Source organism: Anabrus simplex, chromosome 1, assembly GCF_040414725.1.
Source record: "Anabrus simplex isolate iqAnaSimp1 chromosome 1, ASM4041472v1, whole genome shotgun sequence".
Classification (NCBI taxonomy): domain Eukaryota; kingdom Metazoa; phylum Arthropoda; class Insecta; order Orthoptera; family Tettigoniidae; genus Anabrus; species Anabrus simplex.
The window spans coordinates 302,099,928-302,127,235 of NC_090265.1; the positions used below are offsets into that span (position 1 = coordinate 302,099,928).

At 41.8% G+C, this 27,308-nt stretch overlaps 1 protein-coding gene across 1 annotated transcript in view; it reads left to right on the forward strand.

Annotated features, from left to right (window-relative positions):
- LOC136864518 (lachesin-like) overlaps nt 1-27,085 on the forward strand; it is an 853,163-nt gene extending 826,078 nt beyond the window's left edge. Inside the window, exons 7-8 of the mRNA XM_068226232.1 lie at nt 12,930-13,097; nt 26,769-27,085. Coding sequence (XP_068082333.1) covers nt 12,930-13,097; nt 26,769-27,085 — 485 coding nt within the window. The remainder of the gene's footprint in view (nt 1-12,929; nt 13,098-26,768) is intronic.
- Nucleotides 27,086-27,308: the final 223 nt, after the last annotated feature.

The following is a 27,308-nucleotide window of genomic DNA, read 5'->3' on the forward strand; positions in this document are numbered from 1 at the left end:
CCTACCGAGCGACCGCCGCTCAGCCCGAAGGCCTGCATATTACGAGGTGTCGTGTGGTCAGCCCGACGAATCCTCTCGGCCGCTATTCTTGGCTTTCTAGACTGGGGCCGCTTTCTCACCTCAGATAACTCCTCAATTCTAATCACGTAGGCCGAGTGGACTTCGATCCAGCCCTCATGTCCAGGTAAAAATCCCTGACCTGGCCGGGAATCGAACCCGGGAACTCCGGGTAAGAGGCTCGCACGCTACCCCTACACCACGGGGTCGGCAGGATATGGGTTGCTAACTGTTTAACGTCGTACGCATCTTTGACGTCAAATGAATGGGAAAGCGCTAGAACAAGGAATTTAGCATCTGTGGTCTTAATTAAGGTACACCCAACCATTTTCCTGATGTTAAAATTATAAATCTTGGAAAACTATACTAGGATGTCAAAATTTAATTCCCAGAAAGAAATCATGTTTGAATTTTATTCAGTCTATTTAGGCCTTCCATTTGTGGAATTACCAGCGTTGTACCTCAGTGTAGCCGTGTGCTAATCAGTTGGATTGCCACACTTTCCCAAGACGCATGTGGCTAGTGCGTCATTGAGACCGCTGCAAGCCTCCTTTGATGACAATCCATGGCGGAGCACTGCCTCCCTTTGGCTTTAATATCAAAAAGTTCCCAGAAGGACTCCCTTATTTAATTTCATCGATTGACAATGTTTTATATTAGGATTGTCAGAGGGATTCTAATGGACATACTCCAGGGGCAAGTTTGCAGCCACGTAACTCGAGCTATGCAGCCAGATTGCTCGATGTACTAAAATTAAATACGTAGACTCAACCGCACAAAACTTCGCCATCGCAGAAGTTGAATTTATCTCAAAATCCTCTTGTTTGAAATGGGATGAGCATACTGCATGTGGTAGGATTTCAAGTATCAGCTCTTCGGCCACCGGCTATCCACAGTTTACAAATATCTTCGTGTTTCGAGAATGTATAAAATTGATTTTTTCTTTACCGGCTATTTTTTGTCCGGTTGAGTGCATATAAATACACGCACACACAGAATAATAGGTCATTTGGAGATCTTTCTACGTTTGAATTTTTAGTGTGCAAATAGAATTTTATTCCAGGTGCTAACTCGAATGAAAATAACATGTTTACAGTTTTACATAGCTGTTAATACGTATTATGGTCGTGAAGCCAAACCTCAGAAATTTAACTTCTTACCTGAATAACCTACAATGTATGTAATAGACATGATGGTCGACAGACAGTTGCATTTCTAATCTGTATTCTACATAACGTTAATAAGAATAGGCTATGAATGCCCATTTATATGGCTGGATTTGCTTAGAGTACAGTATTAATCAGATGCACGACGCTGTTACTGTGGTAATAGCCTAGTATAGAACGTTTTGTAGCATGAAACGCGTCTCTGACATCATAAATCGTGGCGTCGATTTGGCTCGACAGGCCACGACTTTCTAAGAGAGAAGAGCGCCCGCCTGCTGTCAGCAAGGTATAAAGAATGTGCATGTATACAGGCGAATCACGTAAGGCAGTTCTGGAGCGCACGGGATTAGCGTCATCAGCCGATAGAGAGCACAAGATAGATCGACAGTCTGTCTTCATTCACAACACGTGCATCTTGTGTCTTGTCCTCTTGACAGCATCGTCATAGGGCGTCATTAGCTCATCTCCATCGCCGAGTGAATAAATCATCGAAACCGACTTTCAACCTATTAGGTCGTGTTACGTACATTTAGTACGTGTTGAAGAGATGTTAAGTACAGAACAAAAATGGCCAACCAGACACCAGTGGGATCCGAACCCACAACCTCCCGATTTCGCGTCGGTTGCTCTACCAATTAAGCTATGGTGGCCTAGGCCATCTTTGTTCTGTTGGAAAGGATCTGAGCTACAGGTCTGGTAGAGCAACCGACGCGAAATCGGGAGGTTGTGGGTTCGGATCCCACTGGTGTCTGGTTGGCCATTTTTGTTCTGTACTTAACATCTCTTCAACACGTACTAAATGTACGTAACACGACCTAATAGGTTGAAAGTCGGTTTCGATTACAATGCGGTCGTGAAAATTCAATATTCATTGACTTGGCCCTCAACGGGCAACTTAAACGCACTCTACAGTGTGATGGTAGTAGTACCAGACCTGTAGCTCAGATCCTTTCCAACAGAACAAAGATGGCCTAGGCCACCATAGCTCAATTGGTAGAGCAACCGACGCGAAATCGGGAGGTTGTGGGTTCGGATCCCACTGCTGTCTGGTTGGCCATTTTTGTTCTGTACTTAACATCTCTTCAACACGTACTAAATGTACGTAACACGACCTAATAGGTTGAAAGTCGGTTTCGATTACAATGCGGTCGTGAAAATTCAATATTCATTGAATAAATCATCTCATGAATCAGTCAATTTCATCATGAGTATTTGTTATCCATTGTAGGTAAATCAGTGTTAATCCACAGGTGCACAGGCTATTCTCGTTGTGATCCCCCTAAGTAGCTAAAGGCACTTTGGTTATCATTTTAAATATTGTTCATGGGGTGCATGCAAATTTCAAATCGGTGGTTACGAAACTTGGCGAGGGCCAGGGAGGTGCGCGAAAGATCTACAAGTGGGGTACTAACAAGAGGACAAAAGAAACATGTGACCTGTCAACTATCATACGTAAACAAAACTTGTGAGCCAGAGATGGTGTTTTTTTGTTTGTTTGTCTGTTTGTTTGTTTTGTGTTGTTTCTTGTTACTGTTGGCTACGAAAGCATTGATCTTCCCTTGAATTAGCCGCGTTAACACCCAGTATGCCTCTCCCATTTTTATCTCTGGGTGTCTACGTACTTACGAAAAGGCTCATATCTTAAAGAAGCCCGTCGTGATTAGCCGGTTCAATTGCATACCAAAAGCTTGCGTTCTGTTGCAAAGCTCTCCGCAATGTCCATATGGTGTGAGGGCACATGACTCTGTCATCCGTCGGATGGGGATGTCAAGCCTTGAGCAGACCCCTTGGTGTTATTCGACAGGTGTAGACTACGTGCCGACACCAGGTTTCACCCTCTTCCTTCCTCATTATTAACATCATCCTACACCCAGACGCAAAGGTCGTCCACTGACGCCAATTGAATGACCTTCACCAGGCCTCTCCAGAGGCCACAATCAATCAATCAATCAATCAATCAATCAATCAATCAATCAATCAATCAATCAATCAATCAATCAATCAATCAATCAATCTCTTAAATACACAGAATATTGTTGTTTTCAAAAACAGATTAATTAATGTAAGTGGAAGTAATTATTTACTGGATTTAAATGTTCATTTAAACTTCGCTTCAGGTTAATAGTGTATATTTGAAGTAGCGCGCTGTTATTGTCACTTTGCTGATGTACGACTGTTTCTATATAAGCTACAATGATCCAAGCATATGCAACACAACGACCAGTACTGAACAAGAAATGGAGGATTGCTACGAAATGCTGGAGATTACCCTGGAGAAATATAAATTATCAACGAACCTTGTCACAGGAGACTTTGACAGCAAAGTAGGGTGGCGCACACAAGGTGAAGAAGAAACAGTGAACCCATATGGTTATGGAGATTGAAACATGAGAGGTGAAAGACTAGTCTACTTCGCACAAGAACAGATATTGAAAACTGTCAACTCGTTCTTCAAAAAGAACCCAATTCAAGATGGACGTGGCAGACAACTACATCCTCAGCACTGGACTAAAAGAACTGAAGGACATCCATGGGCTCATGAACCTAAAATTAAAAACGGATCACAAAATGATAACAGCAGTAATGAAGGTCAACAGCGGACGTAGCGCTCCGAAACGAGCAAAGCCGAATATAGAAACAGTGGACGAAAGCAAATTTCTGGAGCTCTTAGAGAACCAACAATCATAAGCAGACTTAGACGCAGACTGTGAAGTCCGGGAGCTATACAACATACTGGAACAATGCATATTAGAAGCAGGCAACTACGGAATCGGAAAGAAGGGGACCAAGAGGTTCAAATACAACCTAAAACCATCGACCGTCACATTCATGAAACAGAGAAAACCTTCAACACTTCAACTCAGCCGAAGCCAAGGACAAATACGCCAAGCTAGACAGGTTGACAAAAGTATAAATTCTGAAATATATACGTGAACACCGCAACGCTAGAATGAGACAAATACTACAAACCACAATGTCTACCAGAAGAGTAAAGACAAATCTAGCCAAACGGCGACAATGGACATTGGGAGGCAAGAAAGCGTGAGGGGACAATCCGACGAAGAGAACAGAAATATTAGAAGAGCAACAAATTTCTACAAAGCGCTATATACAAGCTCCCACCAGAATACAACAACGAGAAAGAAGCAAGACAACAGAAAGCAAGGCCCCTCCCCCCTTTAATGCTAAGCACAGTAAAAAGTGCAATTGCAGAACTCAAGAATGGCAAAACTCCCGGTGAATACAGCATCTGGAATTAGTTCATAAAGAAAAGAGCGGAACATTTAATAAGATCCTGGAAACAGAAATCATTCCAGAGCAATGTAAATCAAGCACAATCATCCTACAACACAAGAAAGGGCCAACAGACGATCTACAAATTACATACCAATAAGCCTTATGGCCAGTTTGTATAAATTGTTCTTGAATGTATTGACTAGAAGGCTGACAATACGATTGAATGAGACGCAACCATGTAAACTAGCATGTTTCCACTCTACCTTTAGCACTGCAGACCACGTTCACACCCTAGACAAATTATACAGAAGACAGAGGAACTCAGTCTACCACTGTACATAGCTTTCGCTTATTATTACAGCAAGGCATTCGACTCAATGGAACATTCAAGTGTACTCAAGGCACTAAACAACAAAGGAATAGATTCTAAATACATCAATGTTCTGGAAAACGTCTACGGTCACCGCCACAGTGAAGACCTAAAAAGAGGAGTGAGGCAGGGCGATCCCATCTCCCTCAAACAATTCAATTACGTGCTGGAAGATATATTCAGAAAATTGAAATGGGATAACAAGTAAGGCATAAAAGTAAACGGCATAAACCTGATATTTGCTGACGACATCGTGCTGGTCACAATCTCCAACAGAGAACTACAAAAAATGCTTATCGAACTAAGTACAACCAATAAAAGAGTAAGAATAGCAATGAACTACAAGAAGACAAACTGATGTCCAATAGGCATGCAAACTCAATTACAATCGACGGAAATGCACTGCAGTACGATGACGAATACGTTTATCTAAGCCAACTGATTCCGCTAACACGAAGAATGGACAACTAAATAAAGAGAAGAATAACTCAGGTTTGGAAGGCCTTTTGGAGGCTGAAATTCATACTGCTGGATAAAGCATTAAACAGGAAACTCACTCTAGAGGCACTCAACTCATGCATCATTCCTGGATTGTTTTCAGCCCGTCAGACTTGGTACTTAGCAGTCAAGCAAAAGAGATCAACAGAAGTACGTCAAAGGAAAACGGAAAGGAAAATAGTGGGTATATGTTTGAGAGACAGAGTTCCCAGCAAGACTCCAGGAAATTACGTATTCAGAGACGTCGCGCAACAGGCCGCAAGAGTAAATAGGGAATGGGCAGGGCACGCAGCGAGGCTACACTGGGATAGATTGGCACAAAGGACAACCATATGGGATCACTACACATGCAAGAGAAACTTCTACAGACCAAGAAGAAGATGGGTAGATGACTTCAGGAAACTACTAGGATCACACTGGACCAGGACAGCGCGATCCAGAACTGATTGGAAAGGGATAGAAAAACGGCGGTTCAAGTAAAATGTGGAAAGCGAAAGAGAAAATGTGAAAAGTGACAAAATAAGTGTTATTAAATAGATTTATAGACAGAAAACATACACGAGTGTAGTGGATAGTGTTGAAATAAGTTGTAATTTATAACATGAGACGATAAATCCACAAATCTCACCCAAGGGAAGGCAAACTGTTAAAAGTAAGTATAAGCTAAGCCAGTGGAAAAGGACTATCAAACATGAAGTAAAAAACCATCTATGCGAGGTCAATCAAATAGAACTCCCCCTCTCTCGGGAGGCCTTTGCCCTTCATTGGACATTACAGGCTTACTCATTCATTCATTTCAATTTACAGCCTTATTTCAGCCATACGTCTTAATTTTTGTTACAGTTGGTTACTGTACTTTTATGAATTTTTAGAACTTCTCTTCTACATTAATCTCAAATGTAAGTGTTAATGAAAGAGGAATAAAATATTTGTAATAGTGGTAGAGAGGGGACATGTGAATTCCAGAGCTTAAAGATGGGGGTGCCATATGGAAAAGTTTAGGCTCAGAAGATGAATTTAAACAGACTTTCAGTTTATACTTGAAATCTCTTCCTTATATGCTACATGCACTCAACGTGAACTAATAAGCTGATAGTCTCTTTCAGTTACAGTGCGGTCGTGAACGTTAAGTATTAAGTAATTAGTTCACATTCAACTGCAGATAATCGTTATCAGAACCAATATATAAATATCAGTCGACGAGAATGAAAGTGAAAATCAAAATAGCGATAAGTTAATGAGACACTTTTAGGTACCCTATAACCTACCTTCCAGTGAATCTAATAATCCCATAATCCCTAGACAAATCTGAAATTATCCAAAATTCCCGGGTATACCGAGCTGTGTGGGATAGCCTCTCACCTCCTTTCCTCTTATTGGGTGACTTTAAAGCCCATCACCCATTATGGGTTTCTGAAATGTCTTGCCCAGAGGAAATGAGTTGAAACAGTCAATAGGAGAGTTGGACTTACGCATTTTGAATACACGGGAGCCAACACATTTCAGCGTAGCGCACGGTACCTTCTCCCGCACTGACGTTAGTCATTGGCCAAAGTTCACATCATTATCTGTATTTAACGATGCAAACTGCTACGATAGACTAAGATGACTTATGTCAAACAAGTCATTCTTGCTTCTGCTAAGGAGTCCATTCTATCTTTCTCTGGGACTCCTAGAAGGAAACGTGTTTCTTGGTGGGAAGAAGAAATTGCAGCTGCTGTAAAATAGCGACTTCGCACTTATAAACACTATCGTAGACAGTCTTCTGTGGCCCACTTGGTAACGCTACGGCATGAGTTCTTATTCGACAGAGTAAGAAAGCTTCATAGGACAGATATGTGTCATCCATGACATCACATACACCGTCATCTCAAGTGTGGATTAAACCGACGTATTTCAGGAGTAAAAGGACCATCCTCAGTACCAGGAATTTTCATTGTAGACAGTATCGTCACAGATCCACCCACCGTGGCTAACCATCTAGCAAGTCATTTGGTACATGTGTTTGGTTCCGGGAATTATATCCTAATTTTCTGGCTCTGAAGCGGAAGGCAGAACGTCATCATCTTAGTTTTGTTACTCAAGCTGTGAGGTAAATTCACCCTCTATCTAGATTCGGTTGAACACCCCAAGAAGTTACCAGAGGCTATTCTCAGTGGGGTGTTTCAGCGGCTGGTTATGGATATTATCTGCTCCGGTAGGCTTGTCCTTGCAAACTGCCAAAGCGTTGTGGAGTTCCCACTCAGCAAAGGGCTCGTTATAGTCCTCTGGACCTCATACATTTAATACCGCTGTTCCAATAGTAGACTGAAACAAATGCACTTACTAATACTACTAGAAGAAACACTGGTTAACATATGAGAATATACAACTACTGCTGGTAATGGATGTTGTATAGTTTCTGATATAAATCAACAAGAACATACTTATCGATTGATTCAATAATTATTGCGTAATTCAATGAAAAATTACTTTCATAAATCGTGGTTAGGCCATCAAGTATATATAGGTTGACACCGTGAATAGTCGGTTCCAGTCCCGTTCGTGGAAGACATTTTCACCGTCAGAATGCTGACCGACAGGGTAGGAAAATTGGTGGTATACAATTTCTATCCACTAGATTGTGGACTAAAAGTGTGGATTCAATTTAAGACCTCTTTACAGTCTTCACATGGAGACGGCGCATATGATAACTCGTCCGTCGGATGGAGACATTAAGACTTGAGCATATCCGTTGGTATTATTCGACAGTAGTAGACTATGAGTCGACTTCGGGTTTCACCCTCTCCCTACCTCACTAATATCATCTCACACCCAGTCGCGTAGGCCACCCATGGTCGTCAAATAGAAAAAGACCTGCACCACGCAAGCCGAGCATGACTTCGGATACTCCCGGCACTGAAAGCCATGCGCTAAATCAAATAAATGAATAAATACGAATTCTCATGTTGCCTTACTTTTCTTTTTTGTATATTTTTATTTATTTAGCAGTAATCAGATACAGTTACGAAGACTGCATTTTACACTGTCTGTATAAGAATATAAAATATTAACAGTAAGAAAACAAACGATAAACTTTAATAAAGAATGGATTTCATTTCAACAAATGCTTTAGAAATTAGATAATAAAATAAAAAACAAGGGGTAAACATATTTAACATTGTCTGCGCCATTGGTAATATTCTGGCCAGGTGCGTGTCAACAGAAAATTGAGAGTTAACTCCTGTAGTATACACATCAGTTGGGTTTAAAAGAGATGCTAGGTGTTGAATGTGTCATGTCATGCAGGGCATTTTGCTGTTGTGGGAAGGCGATAGAATATGGAGCGTTGCTGGCGTGTTAGGCGCAAACAAGCAACATGCCAAACTGATTTCGGATCCTACGTGGATAAACGTGTAAGGAGAAATGAGGTAACAAAGATATATCGTTAAGAGTCCCGTTAAAAATTCCTTGAAGAAAGCAGATATCTGTGTGCTGTAGACATTTACTCATTTCCGAGATGTTGAAGTATGGCAGAAATTGGTTGCTAATATAAAGTCTCAGGTCGGGGATGGGCTTTCACAATGTACGCAAAGAGTGAGAATACGCGATTAATTTTATTGAGGGTCACCTGACGAGTAATGACTGCTAGTCAGACACACGCACGGTGTATGCAGTGTCAGTGAGCGTGCTGCCCGTGTGTAGAATGCAAAAGGCACGCGATCCATTTAAGTTTGACCGAGGGAGAATTGTGATGGCCCGGAGGCTTGGCGGGAGCATTTCGGAAACTGCACGACTTGTCGGGTGTTCGAGGAGTGCTGTGCTGTCTTCAACAAGTGGCGAAACCAAGGTGAAACCACGCTCAAACGTCGAGGGGTTGGGCGGCCACCCCTCATTACAGATGTAGGACGTCATAGGATGGGCAGACTCTTAAAACAGGACAGGCGGCGAACTGTGGCGGAACTAATATCAGACTTTAAAGCTGGGCAGAGTACAAGTGTATAGGAATGCACGGTTACGTCCCAGATACGACCGTACCGGATGCGACCAGGCCATTATCGTGCCAATAGCGACCGAGTGGATAAGCATCGTGCCGCATGCGACCCATCAGTCACTTACAATTGATCTGCATTAAGGGCTGTCACAAAGTGGCAGATTGCTTATAAGTAGCTAACTGGGTCTTTTCTAAAATAAAGGACTGACACCGTGGTTAACAGGTTCGAGTGCCGTTGGTCGAAAAAAATATAATAATGGTGCTGGCCTTACGTCCCAGTAACTACTTTTATGGCTTAATGAGACGCCGAGGTGCCGGAATTTAGTCCCGAAGGACTTATTTTTGTGTCAGTAAATCCACCGACACAAAGCTGACGAATTTGAGCACTTTCAAATACCACCGGACTGAGCCAGGATCGAACCTGCCAAGTTGGAGTCGGAAGACCAGCATCTCTACCGACTGAGCCGTCTGAGCCACTTAGCCTGGTTGAAAAAAAAATCACCATCAGAATGTTGGCAGGCAGGGTAGGAAAGTTGGTGGTAGACAGTTTCTAATGACTAGATTGCATGTCAAAAGCCTCGATTCAAATCCAAACATTTTCGCAGTGTTCAAATGGAGTGAGAGGATATGCTGCTGTTGATGGTGATTCGGCCGTCGGATTGCGACGTAAAGCATTGAGCAGACCCCTTGGTATTATTCGAGAGGAGTAGGCTACGTGCCGAAACCGGGTTTCAATTCTCCCTACTTCATTATCATAATCCCACATCCAGACGCGCAGGCCACCGACGGGAGTCAGGTTAAAAGAACTGCACCAGGCAAGCCGAACACGTCCTCGGACACTCCTGGTACTAATAGGTCACGATAAGTAAGTAGGCCTAAGTCGTAAATAATTTCAGAGAATTAGGATCTTCTTTTTTTGCTACTGGCATTACGTCGCACCGACACAGCAGGTCTTAAGGTGACGATGGGATAGGAAAGGGCTAGGAATGGGAAGGAAGCGGCCCTGGTTTTAATTAAAGTACAGCCCCAGCATTTGCCTGGTGTGGAAATGGGAAACCAAGGTAAACCATCTTCAGGGCTGCCGACAGTGGGATTCGAACCCACTATCTCCCGGATGCAAGCTCAGGGGGGCGCGCCTCTAACCGCATGGCCAACTCGCCCGGTGGGAAAAGACGTAAACGCATCACCGTGTTTCGTGTTGTAAAACGAGTTTCCCCCCTGAAGTGTTATGTAAAGTAGGGGCAGTAGCTGCTTATAGGACTTATTGAAATGGCATTGCACTTCGTTTAGCTTCCCTTATTTTGGGTGATGACACAACTTATCAAATGACAATTTGCTTGTCAACGCCGGTCGCATCCGACACGGTTACAGATTATGCGGTCGCTAGTGGCACGGGTCGCATGCAGCACGGTCGCATCTGGCACGCCACCGAATGCACAGTGCACCGAACACTCCTAAGGATGAACCTCTGCAGCCGACGATCGAAGCATGTGCCAATGTTAACACCACGACATCGGCAACTACGACTGAAATGGGCACGTGACCTTCGTAACTGGACGTTGGCGCAGTGGCAGAGCGTTGCATGGTCTGGTGAATCACGATATCCTCTTCATCATGCCGATGAGAGGGTGCGAATGCGTCGTCTTCCAGGGGGACAGTTCCTTGACACTTGTACTGCGGGACGGAGACAAGCTGGTGGTGGCTCAATTATGCTCTGGGGAACATTCACGTGGGCATCCATGGGTCCAGGGGAGCTCGTGCAAGGCACCATGACGGCCGAGAAGTATCGTACACTGGTTGCAGACCACGTACACTCCTTCATAACGATCATGTTTCCCAACGGCTGTGAAAATTTTAAACAAGATAATACTCCATGTAGCAAGGCCAGCAGTGTGATGGAGTGGTTCGAGGAACGCAGTGGCGAGTTGTAATTGATGTGCTGGCCCCCAACTCGCCAGATCTTAACCCCATCGAACACATCTGGGATATGATTGAACGTAGCGTCAGAGGTCATCGCCCCCTCCCCGGAATTTATGGCAATTAGGTGACTTTTGAGTGCAGATATGGTGCCAACTCCCTCCAGCGACATACGAAGGCCTTATTGCTTTCATGCCATGACGCATCGTCGCTGGTATCCATGCCAAAGGTGGACATACCGGGTATTAGATAGGTGGTCATAATGTTCTGGCCGATCAGTGTACATGTTATTTGTTAGTTCAAAGCACAGTGCGAAAGTAACTCTTTTGTTCACAAAACTGATAAAAAAATCAATTTTCTTTTCCTGCAGTCATATACAAAATAATAGGCGTATTTCCAAGAAATAGTGACAAAATGAAATACGATTGAAGACAGGTGAAGAACTGTCCCGTTGGGTTTTCGTGATATCACATGATGCAAATCTGATTTTGAGTGAAATAAAAGATACGGTAGGTAGTCAATTTGATACATTTGTATGTGCAAGTGGTCGGTGATAACTAAATCAAAAGAAGAATGGAACTGTGGTGCCCATTTTAAATTCAGTAATTAACTTATTTTATCTTTAGAGCTGTGATGTTAATGATATTATTTAATATGAACTAACTTATCTATCTGGGTCACCTAGCGGCAAGAATAGCTGATTATATAGTCCGAGCATGAGCTTAAAAACATAAGGTAATTTTCAAAATTTCGTATACCATGTAACGTCTGTATAATTGTCCAAAGTCTACCACAATGATACGGTTGTGTTTGGAGTTTCTCTGTACAATGATACACAAAAGTAGATAGGAAGTCAATTGAGATATTTCATATTTTTCTATCCTGCATAACTTTGTCCCTATTATTCTTGAGGCGATCATTGTGATACCATCATTTTCGGCTCAGTGCTTTCTGGCGATACCCCTTATAAGTGGTCGGAATCAATGTTTGGAGAGTAAAATCGCTAATTATTAAGTAGTTAATTTTTGAAATTCCTTCAAAGTTTGGGTTCCTCCCTTTCTGTGTTCTTATTTTGTGTTCGGAGTTGTTAGTTGTAAACCTAATCATATACCTCAAAGGGGTTACTTTCTTTAGAGATACTCGCGTCCTCAAATATTTAAATGAGACTCACTGAGTGTCACACTTTCCCTCATGTTCAACGCTCACAACTATACAGTACCTCAGACATTCGGATCGGATCTTTCGTTCCGGAATTATAAGCCAGTAATTGAACATAATGCATCACTACAGCGAGGTTCGAAGGTATGTAGCCTGATTTTATAGACGGCTACACGTCATCATTTTATCATGTTTATAGTTGTTACTTTCAAAACCAGAAATGGTATCGTATTGTATTTTCGTCATGAAATGGTCCTAAGGAATGAACTTTCAGTATTCGAACCTTCAGTGAAGGAATTTGTTTTAAATATATTTCTGCAAGTGTCCTAGTTGTTTAACTCCTTTCTTCAACAATTTTTACGCTGTATTTTTCTCTTCCAGATTTACGTAATGTTGCTATATTATGTACACTATTCAATATTTTACTGTTTTTATATTTAATATGGCCAAAACCTAAATAGCAAATTGAAGAGAAGCGTTCGTTTCACGTTTCTTCTAATTACTTCATTCCTGAAATGTCAAAACTATAGCCTATGTCTCTTGGTTCCAGAAGAGATGGTGATTTCAAGTGAAAAGTACGAAGTGAAACTGATCAGCAAATCCATGTTTGAGGTACGAATGGTACTGGTGATAAGAAACTTTCATCTGAAGGATGTGGGATCCTACCGCTGTATCGCAAAGAATTCCTTGGGAGAGGTGGAGAGTAGTATTCGTCTTTATGGTGAGTATTGACTGCATTTACTACCATACACCACTTACAGAATTATAATATGACTGTATAAAGAAATAACGTAATTTACCTGGCATCTTGCGGCTTGTGAATATGGTATGCATTGAATTTCGAAATAATAACTGTATGGTTGCCGTTAGAACAGGAATACCATACAACTTGTACCCGAAACTAATGAGTATAAAGAGACAGCACCTACTGAAAATTATAGATCTGGTTCTAGGATGATAGGTTCATGGACAAAATGTTCACTTTTCATCATAGAGTCCATTTGGAATTATGTCCAACAAAAATATTGTTCTATATGTTCGTTGAAATTATGTTCACCACAAAATATCCATTTTACATGTTGTCCACGATTTTTAATGTCCATTATACATAATATAATTTTAATTGACCATATTAATCGTACGCCGTAAATTCCAATTGGTGTTTGGTCATCCATAAAGATGTCAAATTTTTAAAACTTGGGACAAGTTGAAGTATAGGTTCGAAATTATGTTGTCTGTGGCGAAAGAGGTGAAAAAGAGAGATTTCCGAGGGGCATGTATTACTAGCAGGAGATTTATCCTCAATAAGTCACCAATTTGTAACTTAAAACTACTACAACATTTAACTTTGTTCATTATCAAGATGATCATATAACGTACAATTTATATGGTATTCTTGTTCTAATCGTTTTACTAATAGAATTTTCATTGTCATAAAATTATGGTATTTTAGTATCTTTATTTATCTGAAGATAAATCATAGATTCATGGACATTATAAATGCGGACACGAATGTGTGTGGACAAAGGAAAGTAGACGTAAGTACTCTGGACTGTGAAAAAGATGACATTTTGTCAGTGGACATAAAATCGTGGGCTTAACATCCGTGAAAAGGTGAACGTGAATTGTACAAACGATGCCTTACAATATTAATCAGTTATCACTGATTAAGTCGTACATCAATGCATGATAAAATCAAAAAGAAAAATGGCTTTCTAACAAAGCCTGACTTCGATTTGAGTAAAACACCTGAGATTAAAATCGCAGGAAACATCTCATCTCATAAATTATATTTCAAAAGGGATCAAAGGACTGCCCTCAAAATAGGACACTGGGCTTTAATGAGTTAGAGAGCCTTAGGAAATGATCGGAGTTGTTGTAAATAGATAACGGTAACGTTTGGATACAATCATCCTATCACTCACTTCAGTCGCTACGGCGCTTCCATTCAGAGGTGCCGAATCATGTTATCATGATTGTCATTGTAACCGAGCACCAACTGATAGTTATCCTTTTGGTTCATTGAGGAAGAATCTAATAGCTTACTTCTAATTTTGAAGATTAGAGGACCATGTGTACAAATAATCTGTGTCATGTGCATAATACAACAACGATTAGCAAAATTTTGAAATTGGGTTTCAAATTTTATTGAAGTAAAATCTCATACTTTTATACGCAAAACATGATTCATATATATTATGATTTGGCAAAGATACGGTATTCTGAAATCCACGAAGAAAATCAAGCCTGGTGTATTGATTAGAGAATGAAATAATGAATTTCGACAAAAAATAATTCCGATTCAGAACTTGTTTGTCAGTTATTCTGTAAAATGTAGTTCAGCGACAATAGATCCTGTTTCCTTTCCATATTAACTGTTTGAGGTATATGTACATATGTATCTTGGGTACAGCCCGAAGGCTGGTTTGATCCTCTGCAGCTCCGCCAACAGCTGTCATAAATAGCCTAGGCGTCGCTGAAGAGGCGTACTAGGGAAATGAGGAGTGATGTAGTTTCCCGTTGCTTTCCTCACTGAGCCAGCCATTGCTATTACATATCAGTCTGCCAAGCCCTCTGAAATACAGCACCAACAGCCCCTATGAGCAATATTTTCACAACATACATAACAGGGACTGGCTGCATAAGGAATGGTATTACTAGCATCACTCATACCTCAGTCACTTTCATATTGTCAAAGCCAAGGATGAGACTGAGACAGGTCAATGAAAGTAAAACATTTGATATAGCCCATACCAGAAGACATAGTGCACTGTAAACACTACATCTTGCCAGCAAAGGCATGGTATACGTACATTAATTTTTGGAATTATGCCCATCAAAAATAACGCTACATAGTACATTATAATTAAGTTCACATATCAACAAACACTATCAGAGAAACTTCTTTTTTATTAAAATTGAGAATTTTAAAATTTCTATAAAAGTACACTGACTGACAGAGCAAATGCAACACCAAGAAGGAGTGGTCAGAACTTTATGCCAATTGCGGGGTAGACTGACGTCACTGAGGTATGCTCATGATGTGAAATGCGCCGCTGTGCTGCGCACGTAGCGAACGATAAATGGGACACGGCGTTGGCGAATGGCCCACTTCGTACCGTGATTTCTCAGCCGACAGTCATTGTAGAACGTGTTGTCGTGTGCCACAGGACACGTGTATAGCTAAGAATGCCAGGCCGCCATCAACGGAGGCATTTCCAGCAGACAGACGACTTTACGAGGGGTATGGTGATCGGGCTGAGAAGGGCAGGTTGGTCGCTTCGTCAAATCGCAGCCGATACCCATAGGGATGTGTCCACGGTGCAGTGCCTGTGGCGAAGATGGTTGGCGCAGGGACATGTGGCACGTGCGAGGGGTCCAGGCGCAGCCCGAGTGACGTCAGCACGCGAGGATCGCCGCATCCGCCGCCAAGCGGTGGCAGCCCCGCACGCCACGTCAACCGCCATTCTTCAGCATGTTCAAGACACCCTGGCTGTTCCAATATCGACCAGAACAATTTCCCGTCGATTGGTTGAAGGAGGCCTGCACTCCCGGCGTCCGCTCAGAAGACTACCATTGACTCCACAGCATAGACGTGCACGCCTGGCATGGTGCCGGGCTAGATCGACTTGGATGAGGGAATGGCGGAACGTCGTGTTCTCCGATGAGTCACGCTTCTGTTCTGTCAGTGATAGTCACCGCAGACGAGTGTGGCGTCGGCGTGGAGAAAGGTCAAATCCGGCAGTAACTGTGGAGCGCCCTACCGCTAGACAATGCGGCATCATGGTTTGGGGCGCTATTGCGTATGATTCCACATCACCTCTAGTGCGTATTCAAGGCACGTTAAGTGCCCACCGCTACGTGCAGCATGTGCTGTGGCCGGTGGCACTCCCGTACCTTCAGGGGCTGCCCAATGCTCTGTTTCAGCAGGATAATGCCCGCCCACACACTGCTCGCATCTCCTAACAGGCTCTACGAGGTGTACAGATGCTTCCGTGGCCAGCGTACTCTCCGGATCTCTCACCAATCGAACACGTGTGGGATCTCATTGGACGCCGTTTGCAAACTCTGCCCCAGCCTCATACGGACGACCAACTGTGGCAAATGGTTGACAGAGAATGGAGAACCATCCCTCAGGACACCATCCGCACTCTTATTGACTCTGTACCTCGACGTGTTTCTGCGTGCATCGCCGCTCGCGGTGGTCCTACATCCTACTGAGTCGATGCCGTGCGCATTGTGTAACCTGCATATCGGTTTGAAATAAACATCAATTATTCGTCCGTGCCGTCTCTGTTTTTTCCCCAACTTTCATCCCTTTTGAACCACTCCTTCTTGGTGTTGTTTTGCTCTGTCAGTCAGTGTATAAACCAATATGTTTGTTTGAGTCAGAATAATAATCACCATATAGCGTTTTTGGGCTTATGCCGTGTCAAGACAATAGGTTGAAATTCTTTAGATTTCACAGAGTACGTTGCTGTGCGTCTTCAGAAGAAAATCTCGACGGTCTTCGTCGTGAATTACGGGCCGTGAAATCATCAATGGTAAAAATAATAATATTACTATTGATTTTATACTTTCGGAGATAAGTTAAAATTTTCTAATTGGTACTGAATAGTACTCTGATCTGATACTGAGAGTGATGTAACTGCTTAATGAGACATGAAATTACATAATCTTTTCTGAATTTTTTATAAAAATGGGGAGAGCCACAGTAAATGTTTCTCAGAAGAGCCATTGTTAGTATCGAAATTAGAACTTCAGATCTCCGATTTGTGCAGCTTCCGAATCATATGATCAAGCGAAAATTGACACCCTCACCCATGTAGCAGTATGTATGATAAATTGTTTTCAGATATAGAATTTAGATAATAAAAGATTCAAACAATGTAACATTTTCATTAGAACTAAATGTACGTGGACCGTTGTAGACGAGAAAGGCATTTAACAGGGTCGACAAGCTGTGGACGCTAAATCGCATTAAATACCAATTTACGAATGGCTGAATTTAGTACAGAATAGTAAGTGTTTTGATGCAGGAATTAACATTCATGTGATATTAATTTCTATGTTAAAGCATCAAAGCAAATGCTTTAGCAAGTATATTCTCTTTGAGCACCTGTTCATTTTCAGGACACTGATCAAGTATGACTGTTAATTTGTATCGATAGACTGGAACGTATTAATCCATATGTCATTTCCAGTCTAAATCAAATCCTGCCTGGGTAGGTTCATCAGCTTTGCTACCTCCGGCCGTATTCCCTCAGATTATTCCTAGAAATACCAGGCCTTTTTATAAATAGAACCGCCCGATATAACATTGTTATTAGAGGGTTTTCATTGCAATGTGTCAATTTTCTCTTTGTTGAACTGTCCAGGAAAAATTTAGATAATATTCTCACAGTAAGAATTTTATTCGGGAACCAGGTCATTCCATTGTTTTCAGACGTAAGAAAATCGTATATACAGGGTGCATCAAGAATGAACACACTAGATACAAGAGACTAAAGAAACCAAAAGGAACGTTTGTTGGCTAATAAGCATGGGTCTGGAACGAAGTACTGACAGACAAAATCAGAAGCTGTACTACAGTATAACGGTGTAAATAAATTATGAATCTCATTCTTCAAAACCATCCATATTACATATTCTTCTAAATATGTCATGCATTATTTTTGCGGTAATAACACGCGGTACGTTTTCATTCGTGTAGAACAGCGCGAGAGAGTGCGTGAATCTCCAGTTGAATACAAGGAAAAGCTCGTTGCTCGTGTGCTTACAACTACGAACTCTACAGAACCTGCCTGGAGTCTTAGAATGTATACGACAGACAATGGCATGTCATTGCAGAGCCTACATTGAAGCAGGGAGTGCACTCTCGAACAGTTTGTAAAATATTACAATTAAATATTAAACTGACACGAAATATTTTTATCCTCAAACATTATCTCCTATAGCATCCCTAGAAGCTTGAGTATTGATTTTTGATGCACTCTGAACTTTCGAACAATTTTTGAGCATCAGTGTGTGAATCATATTCATATTCTAGTTAACAATACAAGTTATTGTGGTGAAATTTCTTAAAATGTTCATGTCATTCATATCTAACCCACAGAGGTACACATTATGATAGGAGGAATACTCAAGGAAGTGTTATTCAGTCTCTATTAATAATTACCCTTTTAATGGCCAGAACTTCAATCCTGTTCAACTGCTGATGAGTGTATCCTCATGGAGACTTTTGGCATACCGTCCCCGGAAATCTACTTAAAAGAACGACCTTTCTCCAAAGAAAATCGTCATCATTCGATAGTCCTCGAAATCACTTATTTTGACAAGGAAAAACAGCATGAAGAACCTTCATGCATCAGACATTGGTGTCAGTTTAAAAATAATCTAGCAAATGGAAAAATATAAAAAGTTAAGAAAGGAAAAATTCCATCAACCTGATCACAAATCTAGGTGGTTGTAACAATGCGCCGAGGTACCGCAGGTTTCGGGAACAGCAGCAGTCACATCGACGATGATGTGTCTTTTCAGTGGTAAATTATTTCATCCAGAATATTAGTGTGGTGTACTCTCTGGCTTCAAAAGGGTGGTCTTATTAATTGGTGTGTGTGATATAAGATATTATTCTACTAGTATATGAACCCCTAATTATTATTATTATTATTATTACTATTATTACTATTAGTGTTTCTGTTCGTATCTATATAGATAGAAATGTACCCTCCAAGTGCTTCTATCTTTAGTGTCCCCTTTCAACTGGACATACTGTCGGCCCTTCCTCAAATGTTATCATTCCAATTCTTCTTCGCCATCAACCACTCTTTCCATTTTTCTTTCTTCCTTCATTACCTTTTATATTTATGCATTCTCTTCTCAGTATGTGTCCTATGCAACCACCTTATCTTTTTGTCATTGCCTTCAATACTCCTTTCTTCATTAACCCTCTTGATAACTTCCTCATTCCTTGTCTTATCTGCCTATTCTCTTCTCTCCATCCCTTACTATAGTAACTGTTCAATATTTTCTGGATAGTTCTCTTCTTTATTTCTCACCGTTCACGATTCTGTACAGTATAGGATGACATTCCGCACAAATCGTTTAGTACCTCTCCTTTGTAGCCTGAAAAATTTAGTTCTTGCCGTTAGAAATGCTTCATATTTTCCATAACCTATTTCACCTCGTATTATCCTGCTGTTCATCTCTTATGTACAGTTTACATTGCGTGTCACAATACTTCTCAAATACACCAAAATAACTTATTTGCTCCAAGTTCTTCCTTCTAACTCCGCAGTGCAGTGGTTCGAGATTGTCATCACTTTTGACTTAGTGATGTATCTTCATTTCATACAGCTCATCAATTTACTTTAACCTGAAAATCATTTGTTGTAATTCTTCTTCACTTTCCGCTTTCAGTGCTTGATCGTCTGTCTACTTGATGGCCAAATTCTATCCCACCGATGCCTTCCAAATCCTCTTCTAGGAACGTTTTGCATATAACGAGTAATTGAAGTGAGGTATGTCATTTTGAACAGGTGATGGAAGATGGTATTCTAAACAGACATCTTCAAAAGTTTTACTCCTCTCTTAGTTAGTGTAGGAGAAAATAAATCACAAATCATCGGTCAATGTTTTAAGAAGTCAATAGGCACTCGAGGCTGCCTTTTGCTAAATAGAACAGGACAGAACGTTAACACCGTTGTGATTTTCCCAGGTCGCCCAGATCACCCTCTCCTCCAAGACAGTGCAATGTTCTAGGTCAGTATTTATCAAGGTCATTGCACTATAATCGGTAGACTGGTACGAGCTCCGAGTACAGGCGATATGGTGTTGTCAAATCATAAAATGTGTGATACGATTTTAATTCATGGTGAGGCAAGATGTAATAGAACAAGGACGGGATGAATGTACCGGGAACGATTTTTCCAACCAATGACGCCCAAATAATCGTGTTTTTGCCGCTGTTCTTCAGAGATACAAAGTTACAGCTTACTTTTGATAGAAGGGGTCATTTACGGTAACATGATGTATTGACGGCGGACGAAGACATTTTAGACATGGATGCAAATGACCCGGGGAGGAGCACTAGAGGATTTGCCCATGCGGTCGGTATGTCTAACTATATTCTATATCGACCATTTAGGTAACAATTTCGTGCACTCGCAGTCCCCATTCGCTCAGCGATGGGTGGAGGAACAACACGCATGTAGAAGGAAGAGCGGACCACCGAGAGCCTTCGGGCCCTCGTGTGCACATCGGGCGAGTTAGCAGCCATGAGAGCTAGCTCCCCGCCAAGACTCAAGGCAAGATGTCCGCCAAGTTGCAGGAGCCCATCAGCTCTTGCAGCCACCTCAGCCGAGCCAGCAGTCCCAAGCTGGCCCGCCAAGCCAGTACCAGCAGCGCAGAGAACCGAAGTCCAAGCTCAATGTCAGCTAACTCGACTGGCATGCTATCTACATCGACTATTTACGTAACAAGTTCGCGCACTCGCAGTCCGCATTCGCTCAGCGATGGGTGGAGGAACAACACGAATGGAGAAGGAAGAGGGCACCACAGAGAACCTTCGGGCCCTCGTAGACACATCTGGCGAGTTAGCAGCCATGAGAGCTAGCTCCATGCCAAGACTCACGACAAGATGCCCGCCAAGTGCGGGTGCCCATCAGCTCAAGCAGCCACCTCAGCCGAGCCAGCAGCCCCGAGCTGGCCCGCCAAGCCAACCAACTAATAGCAGCCCACCAACCGACCAAGCGACCAACCAGCGACCAGAGCCTGTCAGCAGCCAAGACAAGTCGTCGCCGGGCCTAAACCAAATCTCTATGTTGCTACCACATCCCGCCAAGCTAGTACCAGCAGCGCAGAGAACCGAAGTCCAGGCTCAATGTCAACTAACTCATCTGGCACGCTGTCAACATCGAATTCCAGTCCCACGAACGCTGGAATAGCAATATGTCACGGCGGCCCGGCCTGGCCCGGTGTCCTGTGTTCGGGACTTGTCAGTGGCGTTAACTACTTAAGAATACTAGCCCTGTAACGACTCAGGGAACGGATTGCCACTTTGGCCGGTCTGCCAAGTGCGTTTGACTCTTCTAGTGTTTCAAAAGCATCCCCCATCATATCCTAGGCTACATGGGGAAATGCCCGGTACCCATGTTGTCATCCCAGGTACCCATCTTTCATTTTTATCTGTAACGTGGATCCTCCTTCCCAGGTCAACGCTGGTAAACTGAACCCAAGATCTTCCCCCCTCACGGCTCTCGTGGGCCCGCACGGGCCGTGAAATCGTCATTCTCCGCAGATGCGGGGTGGTCTGCACTGGGGTGTGAGACTCCCTGCCCATGGTGTTCGGCCGATGCGTGGCGATTCCGAAACGTGTGGCGGGGTTGATCGCGTCTGCGGTGCCCCCCCGCCCCCTTTCACGTGACGCCATGCCCTTCCACTCCCGACCCAAAAGAACTTCGCCTTCAACGAAACATCGTAAATCAATCAAGTTCTTACCCTTTCTCCTACTACAGGGCCACCTCGGTGGATCGAGTAGCCGAAACGGTGTAGCCAAGAAACTACACACCAAGATTTCACATTATCCCCCTTCTCACTTCCAAAATTACTAAACGCTGCCTTATAACCTAAGGCTTGATCCACCTCAAACCCGAAACACCAGAAACCGGAAACCGAGGCGGGAGTGCATTCACGTAAACGCTGCCCATTAACGATGCGGTATTTATTCAAAATTAATATCCGCACACTTATGCTAAAGTTAACGCTCCGTTCATTAAGGTGACATGCACTGCATTACGATGTTGGTGCAGTCCCACTGCAAACTTCTGAATGAAAACGGGCGTGGTCAGTACATAGGTGGGTGACCACCCACGACTACCGCACACCGACAACCACGTAAATTACTGTGCCAGCCAACAACCGAAGCTTCTCCCTGGCTACACACATTAACGTACACAAACACACATGTAAATACACACATACAGATAAAACACAATTATAATGATAAAAAACTACCCAAACTGGTCAAAATTACACTAATAAAACACACACACACAACAATCACACACTCATTACAGACCGACAGAGGAGCCATGATGGGCGCACCGGTGTCGGTACGTCATAAACATCTATCTCTCCGGAGACAGGTGGAACATACAGGTACCCAGGGAACAACTTCTGTATCCATTAAGTGCTCAGCACTTACGAGAATCAGATTTCTCCCGCAAGGAGCGATTCTGTCAGTAGTTTTTGAATAAGAAACCGCAACTCCCGGATTTCTTTACCGGAACTATTATGTTGCCGCTGACAAATATTGTTTCACACGAAACGGAATACTAAATTTCCATAACACTCACATCTGCAATGTATAAAACTCCACCATATTGTCCAGAAACACTTTCAAGAGCGGTTCTCTTTAAACGTACGGATACAAATAGTAGGGGACATATTTATAGGTCTCCCACCCCGTTTTACAGGAGATCATTATTTCTAATTTTTCACGGATTTGTTACCAGAAGCTATAGATAATATGCCGTTGAAAATACGTAGAGATGTGTGGTTCTTAAATGATGGCACGCCCACAGAAATTTCGCGAACCGGGTGCATGTTTTTAGACAACACATTTCCAGAGCACTTATTAGGTCGAAATGGTCCTATGCAATGACCATTTTGAAGCCCTGATTTAAATGCTTTAGGTCTTTTTAACTCGAGGTCCATGTGAAGGACTAGTTTGCAGGTGTGACGCGCTCCAAAGATGTGTATTTGATGCTGTATCGCAACTAAGAAATGACGCACGGGCGTGTAAAAAGAAATGGCGTATGGCTTTGAGTGCCGGGAGTGTCTGAGGACAAGTTCGGCTCGCCAGATGCAGGTCTTTTTAATTTAACACCCGTAGGCGACCTGCGCGTCGTGATGAGATGAAATGATGATGAAGGCGACACATACATCCAACCCCTTGCCAGCAAAATTAACCAATTATGGTTAAAATTCCCGACCCTACCGGGAATCGAACCCGGGACCCCTGTGACCAAAGGCGAGCACGCTAGCCATTTAGCCATGGAGCCGGACACGCACGTGTAAACGTGTGCGAAAAAGTTGGCTTCGTCGTTCCAAAGCATGCTTTGGTGTTGGGGTTGGTCGCATTGTACACCTCTTGAAAATCAAGACCTTGCTTAAGAGTTCGTCATCGGTTCGCATCGAACAATTTTCTTCCGTCGTTTATACCTTAGCACAGTGGAGATCTTTATTTTATTTATACCATTTTCCTTACCTTCACCACGTTGGAGAGCGCTCTTTTCTTTTATATCATCCCTTAAACCTCAGCACGGCGAGGATCTTTATTTTACTTCACTTAATCACTTAATCCTCAGCACAGTGAGGAGCTACAGTATATCTTCTTTTATTTAATACCTTAACCCTCCGCATTAGTAGCCATTCTCGACTGAACCCTGCGTTCATATCTCGGTAGGACCATGTGGCATGTGCAGTATGTAGAACAGTACTTGACAGACAACGCATTAAAATACGTTTCCAAACATTATTACGCACAGGGGCTAATTATCCAGATTATTTTTCATTTAAAACATCAAGAAATCAATCAAATACTTAATGACTTCCACACTTAATAGCTAGGTTACACAGTACTACCGTTCCGAATATCCCAATCCTTTATGCCAGGTTGTAATAACAACAACAACGGTAGCAATTTCTTTGATTTTACAAGACGAGCACCGCTATTCTCTTATCATCTGACTACCTCCTCTCCTTATCCTTGCCATGGTTGGATTATGCTACAGTTTCCCCTCACCGACCTTGCCCCATCCCAAGACCCTCTAGGTAGAGGAGACTTAGTTTCCCACTGCTTCCTCAAGAGTTGTTGAAATCCTACAAATATTTACGTACTTAATAAGATTTCAAATTTAAAGATAGCTGACAATTCCTTCATATTAGTTACTCAGAATTATCTCTTCTAACACCTATTAAACCCACTTACCTTATATCAGTTACGCCCTGCATATAATGAAACAGGATAAATGACAAATAGCACCCTTGTCATATACTTCTTCCTATTTTGGTCCCTCCCATATCTTCTGCATTGAAATCCCACTGTCACGAACTGTTCCGTATAGAACTGTGTAATAAACTTTCGGTCTTTCCAATCTGCTCCAATGGTCTTAAGAATTTTAAAGGGGATATTCTACTTCACTCTGTCAAACGATTTCTCCCAGTCAATAAAGCATACGTACATCCTATTGTCCATTTCCATTATTGGGTTTCTGCTACACATTTTTCTGCCTTTCCTTCTCAGCTTCTTGTTTCAAATGCACTTTCAAACTAATAGTACTGTATTTCTTCCGAAAGGGAATCATAATTATTCTCGAAGGATCATAAGGCTTCACCTCTTCATCGTGAATTTTGTTGATTAAAACACTTCCTGTCGCGTTCTCTCCTAATATATATATATAGTACTTCTGTCGCTATCTCATCACATCCGAACGCTTTGTTACCTCTTAGGTCTGTTATTGCTTTCTTAATATGTTTCTTGGTTATATTATGGCCTCTGTTATCCTCATTGAATTCCTCCTCCTTTTCAAGACACTGTTGTGAACATATCTGTTATCCAAGTCATATGATTTTCCTATCACACGTCCTTCATCTCTTCTGCATCAGATGTGATCTTCCTTTCTTCATTAATGACTATCTTCTAGGTTGTTTTTATTGGTTATCGTAACGTAGGGCCCCATCCACAGCGACACGCAGATCGCCAATACGGTGTCAACTAGAAAGAACTGCACTAGGCCTCTCCGGAGGCCATACACCATTATATCTTGCCGAATTATTTAACTTCGTTGTTCTTTACTAATCTATACATTCCATTAATTTTGCCGTTTTTCAATTTTGTAATTTTTCTTCACTCTGATTATCATCCATCGAAATTAAAGTCGCAATAGAAGGGTAGATAACAAGATATTGCATAATATATTCATTTTCACAATTTGTAAAGATGAAAGCCATGTCACTGAAAGCCGTTATATCATGCCGAATCATTTAACTTCGTTGTATATGACATGGTTGGTAGGAATTCGTGATTTTCAGTGTTCATTTGTTAACGGTGAGAGTGTGAAAATAATTTCTGGTCAGTCAAAAACATTTTTTAAAATAAATTAGCATTTCGTACCCTTCTTCACCCAGGAACATCCTGCGAAGTATTAGCCAAACGAGAACCATTGGTTATGCAGGTCTACAACTGCCACTTTGAGTGTTTGATGGTCACAGCATAGCAAATTCCGATGGTAAATTGTACATGTTTCAATTGGTAGAGAAGCTTAAATAAGGTCAATGGAATTCAAGCTATCATGACATTTTTCCAATTCAGTATACCGTACGCTGTTTGTTTTATGATATAGCGATGTTTCACAAATATACACTTCCAGGAAATAAATTAAACAAGAAGTATTCAATATTTCCCCTCCAAATGTTTTCTTATGCTTTTGTTTGAAAAACTAGTCATTGTGGAAGTATGCCCAATAATAGTTAGATTTCTCCTCTAAACTTAGCAATATTGTAACAGTTTGTATACCAGTTTCCTTTTTAGTATCAGCTGTACTTAAATAGACGCTTTTAGCCAATTTATCCGGTAGATTTGATGTGATAACCTCACAAACAAATAAACAAACAACTGAAACCGAGGTTGGAAAATTTCGTTTAGTAGATAACTTGCGTTATTGTGTTAATAGAGGCAATGTTCTACAATTCACGATGTACGTATCTTGACATAATTCACGTTATTTACAGCCATCACTAAGGATTATTTTATTATTATCATTATTTTACTTTACTTATACATTTGTTTATTCAGTTTTATTTCGTTTTATTTCATTTTATTTATGTGTCTATTACAGGAACATCTCCCGAATTACAAAAGGCAATACATTTTGAAGATTCAATATTAATATTGACGTTGCAAAAATAAAGAACATTTTAATAGATACAACAAGAAATGCCATTTTAGTAATAATCTAACTCAAATCAAACATAACGTTATACTGGATAGTTGCAGTGTCACTGATTAGAGTAATAATTCAGTGCATTCAAAACTTTAATCCCCTTGTCTATAACGTATTTCTAAATTATGTTCTTGAACAGGATAAATATTTTCTCAAAGGTATTGCACTATCCAAATTTCTTTGATCTATCAATTTCGTCTCTAATTAATCCTTACTTGTAATTGCTGGTAGGCCTGAATCTTATGTAAAAAGATTTAGAAAACCTTTGCTCCATATTTTATGTACTTTGCTCTCGCACAAGTAGAAACTAGAACTGTATGTTAATTGCTCTGTTTCATACACCTGTACTCTATGGGAAATTAAGAAGAATTTCGATGTTTCAGAAATTCCTGGGCCAACAAGACGTGTGTTCCCCACCCGTTACGATGAAGAAGACTATCCTGACCAATACGGTTCCGCCGAGCAAGAGACTGATGAAGACTTGTCCAACACTGTGCCTCAACGTGGGGGCTCAGTAGCTCTGCTTCCTACCCTTGGTCCTCCTGCTCTGGGCACGCACAACACCTTCACCGAAAACCAGGTGCCTGTCGCTCCTGCACGAGGAGGACGGGCACGAGCACCGGCAGGCGGCTCTACTCCGGGATCTGGCAGTACTTCCTGCTATCTACTAGTTGCCATCTTCCTGTCGTTCATCCTTTGAGTCTAGAACACTGTGTCTTACAGGGCACTTCATTTTAGGGAGACCGGGCATACGTGCCGAAGAATATAGCACACGTTATTATTCGAACGAGAAGCATGCATCAGATTTGTTGACGCGACCTTCTTATAATCTAAAACAGGCCTATCACTGCTGATTGGAAGAGGCAATTCAAATCTAAATTAGGTCATAATGGGAAATCATTCCTGAACAAGGGAATCATATC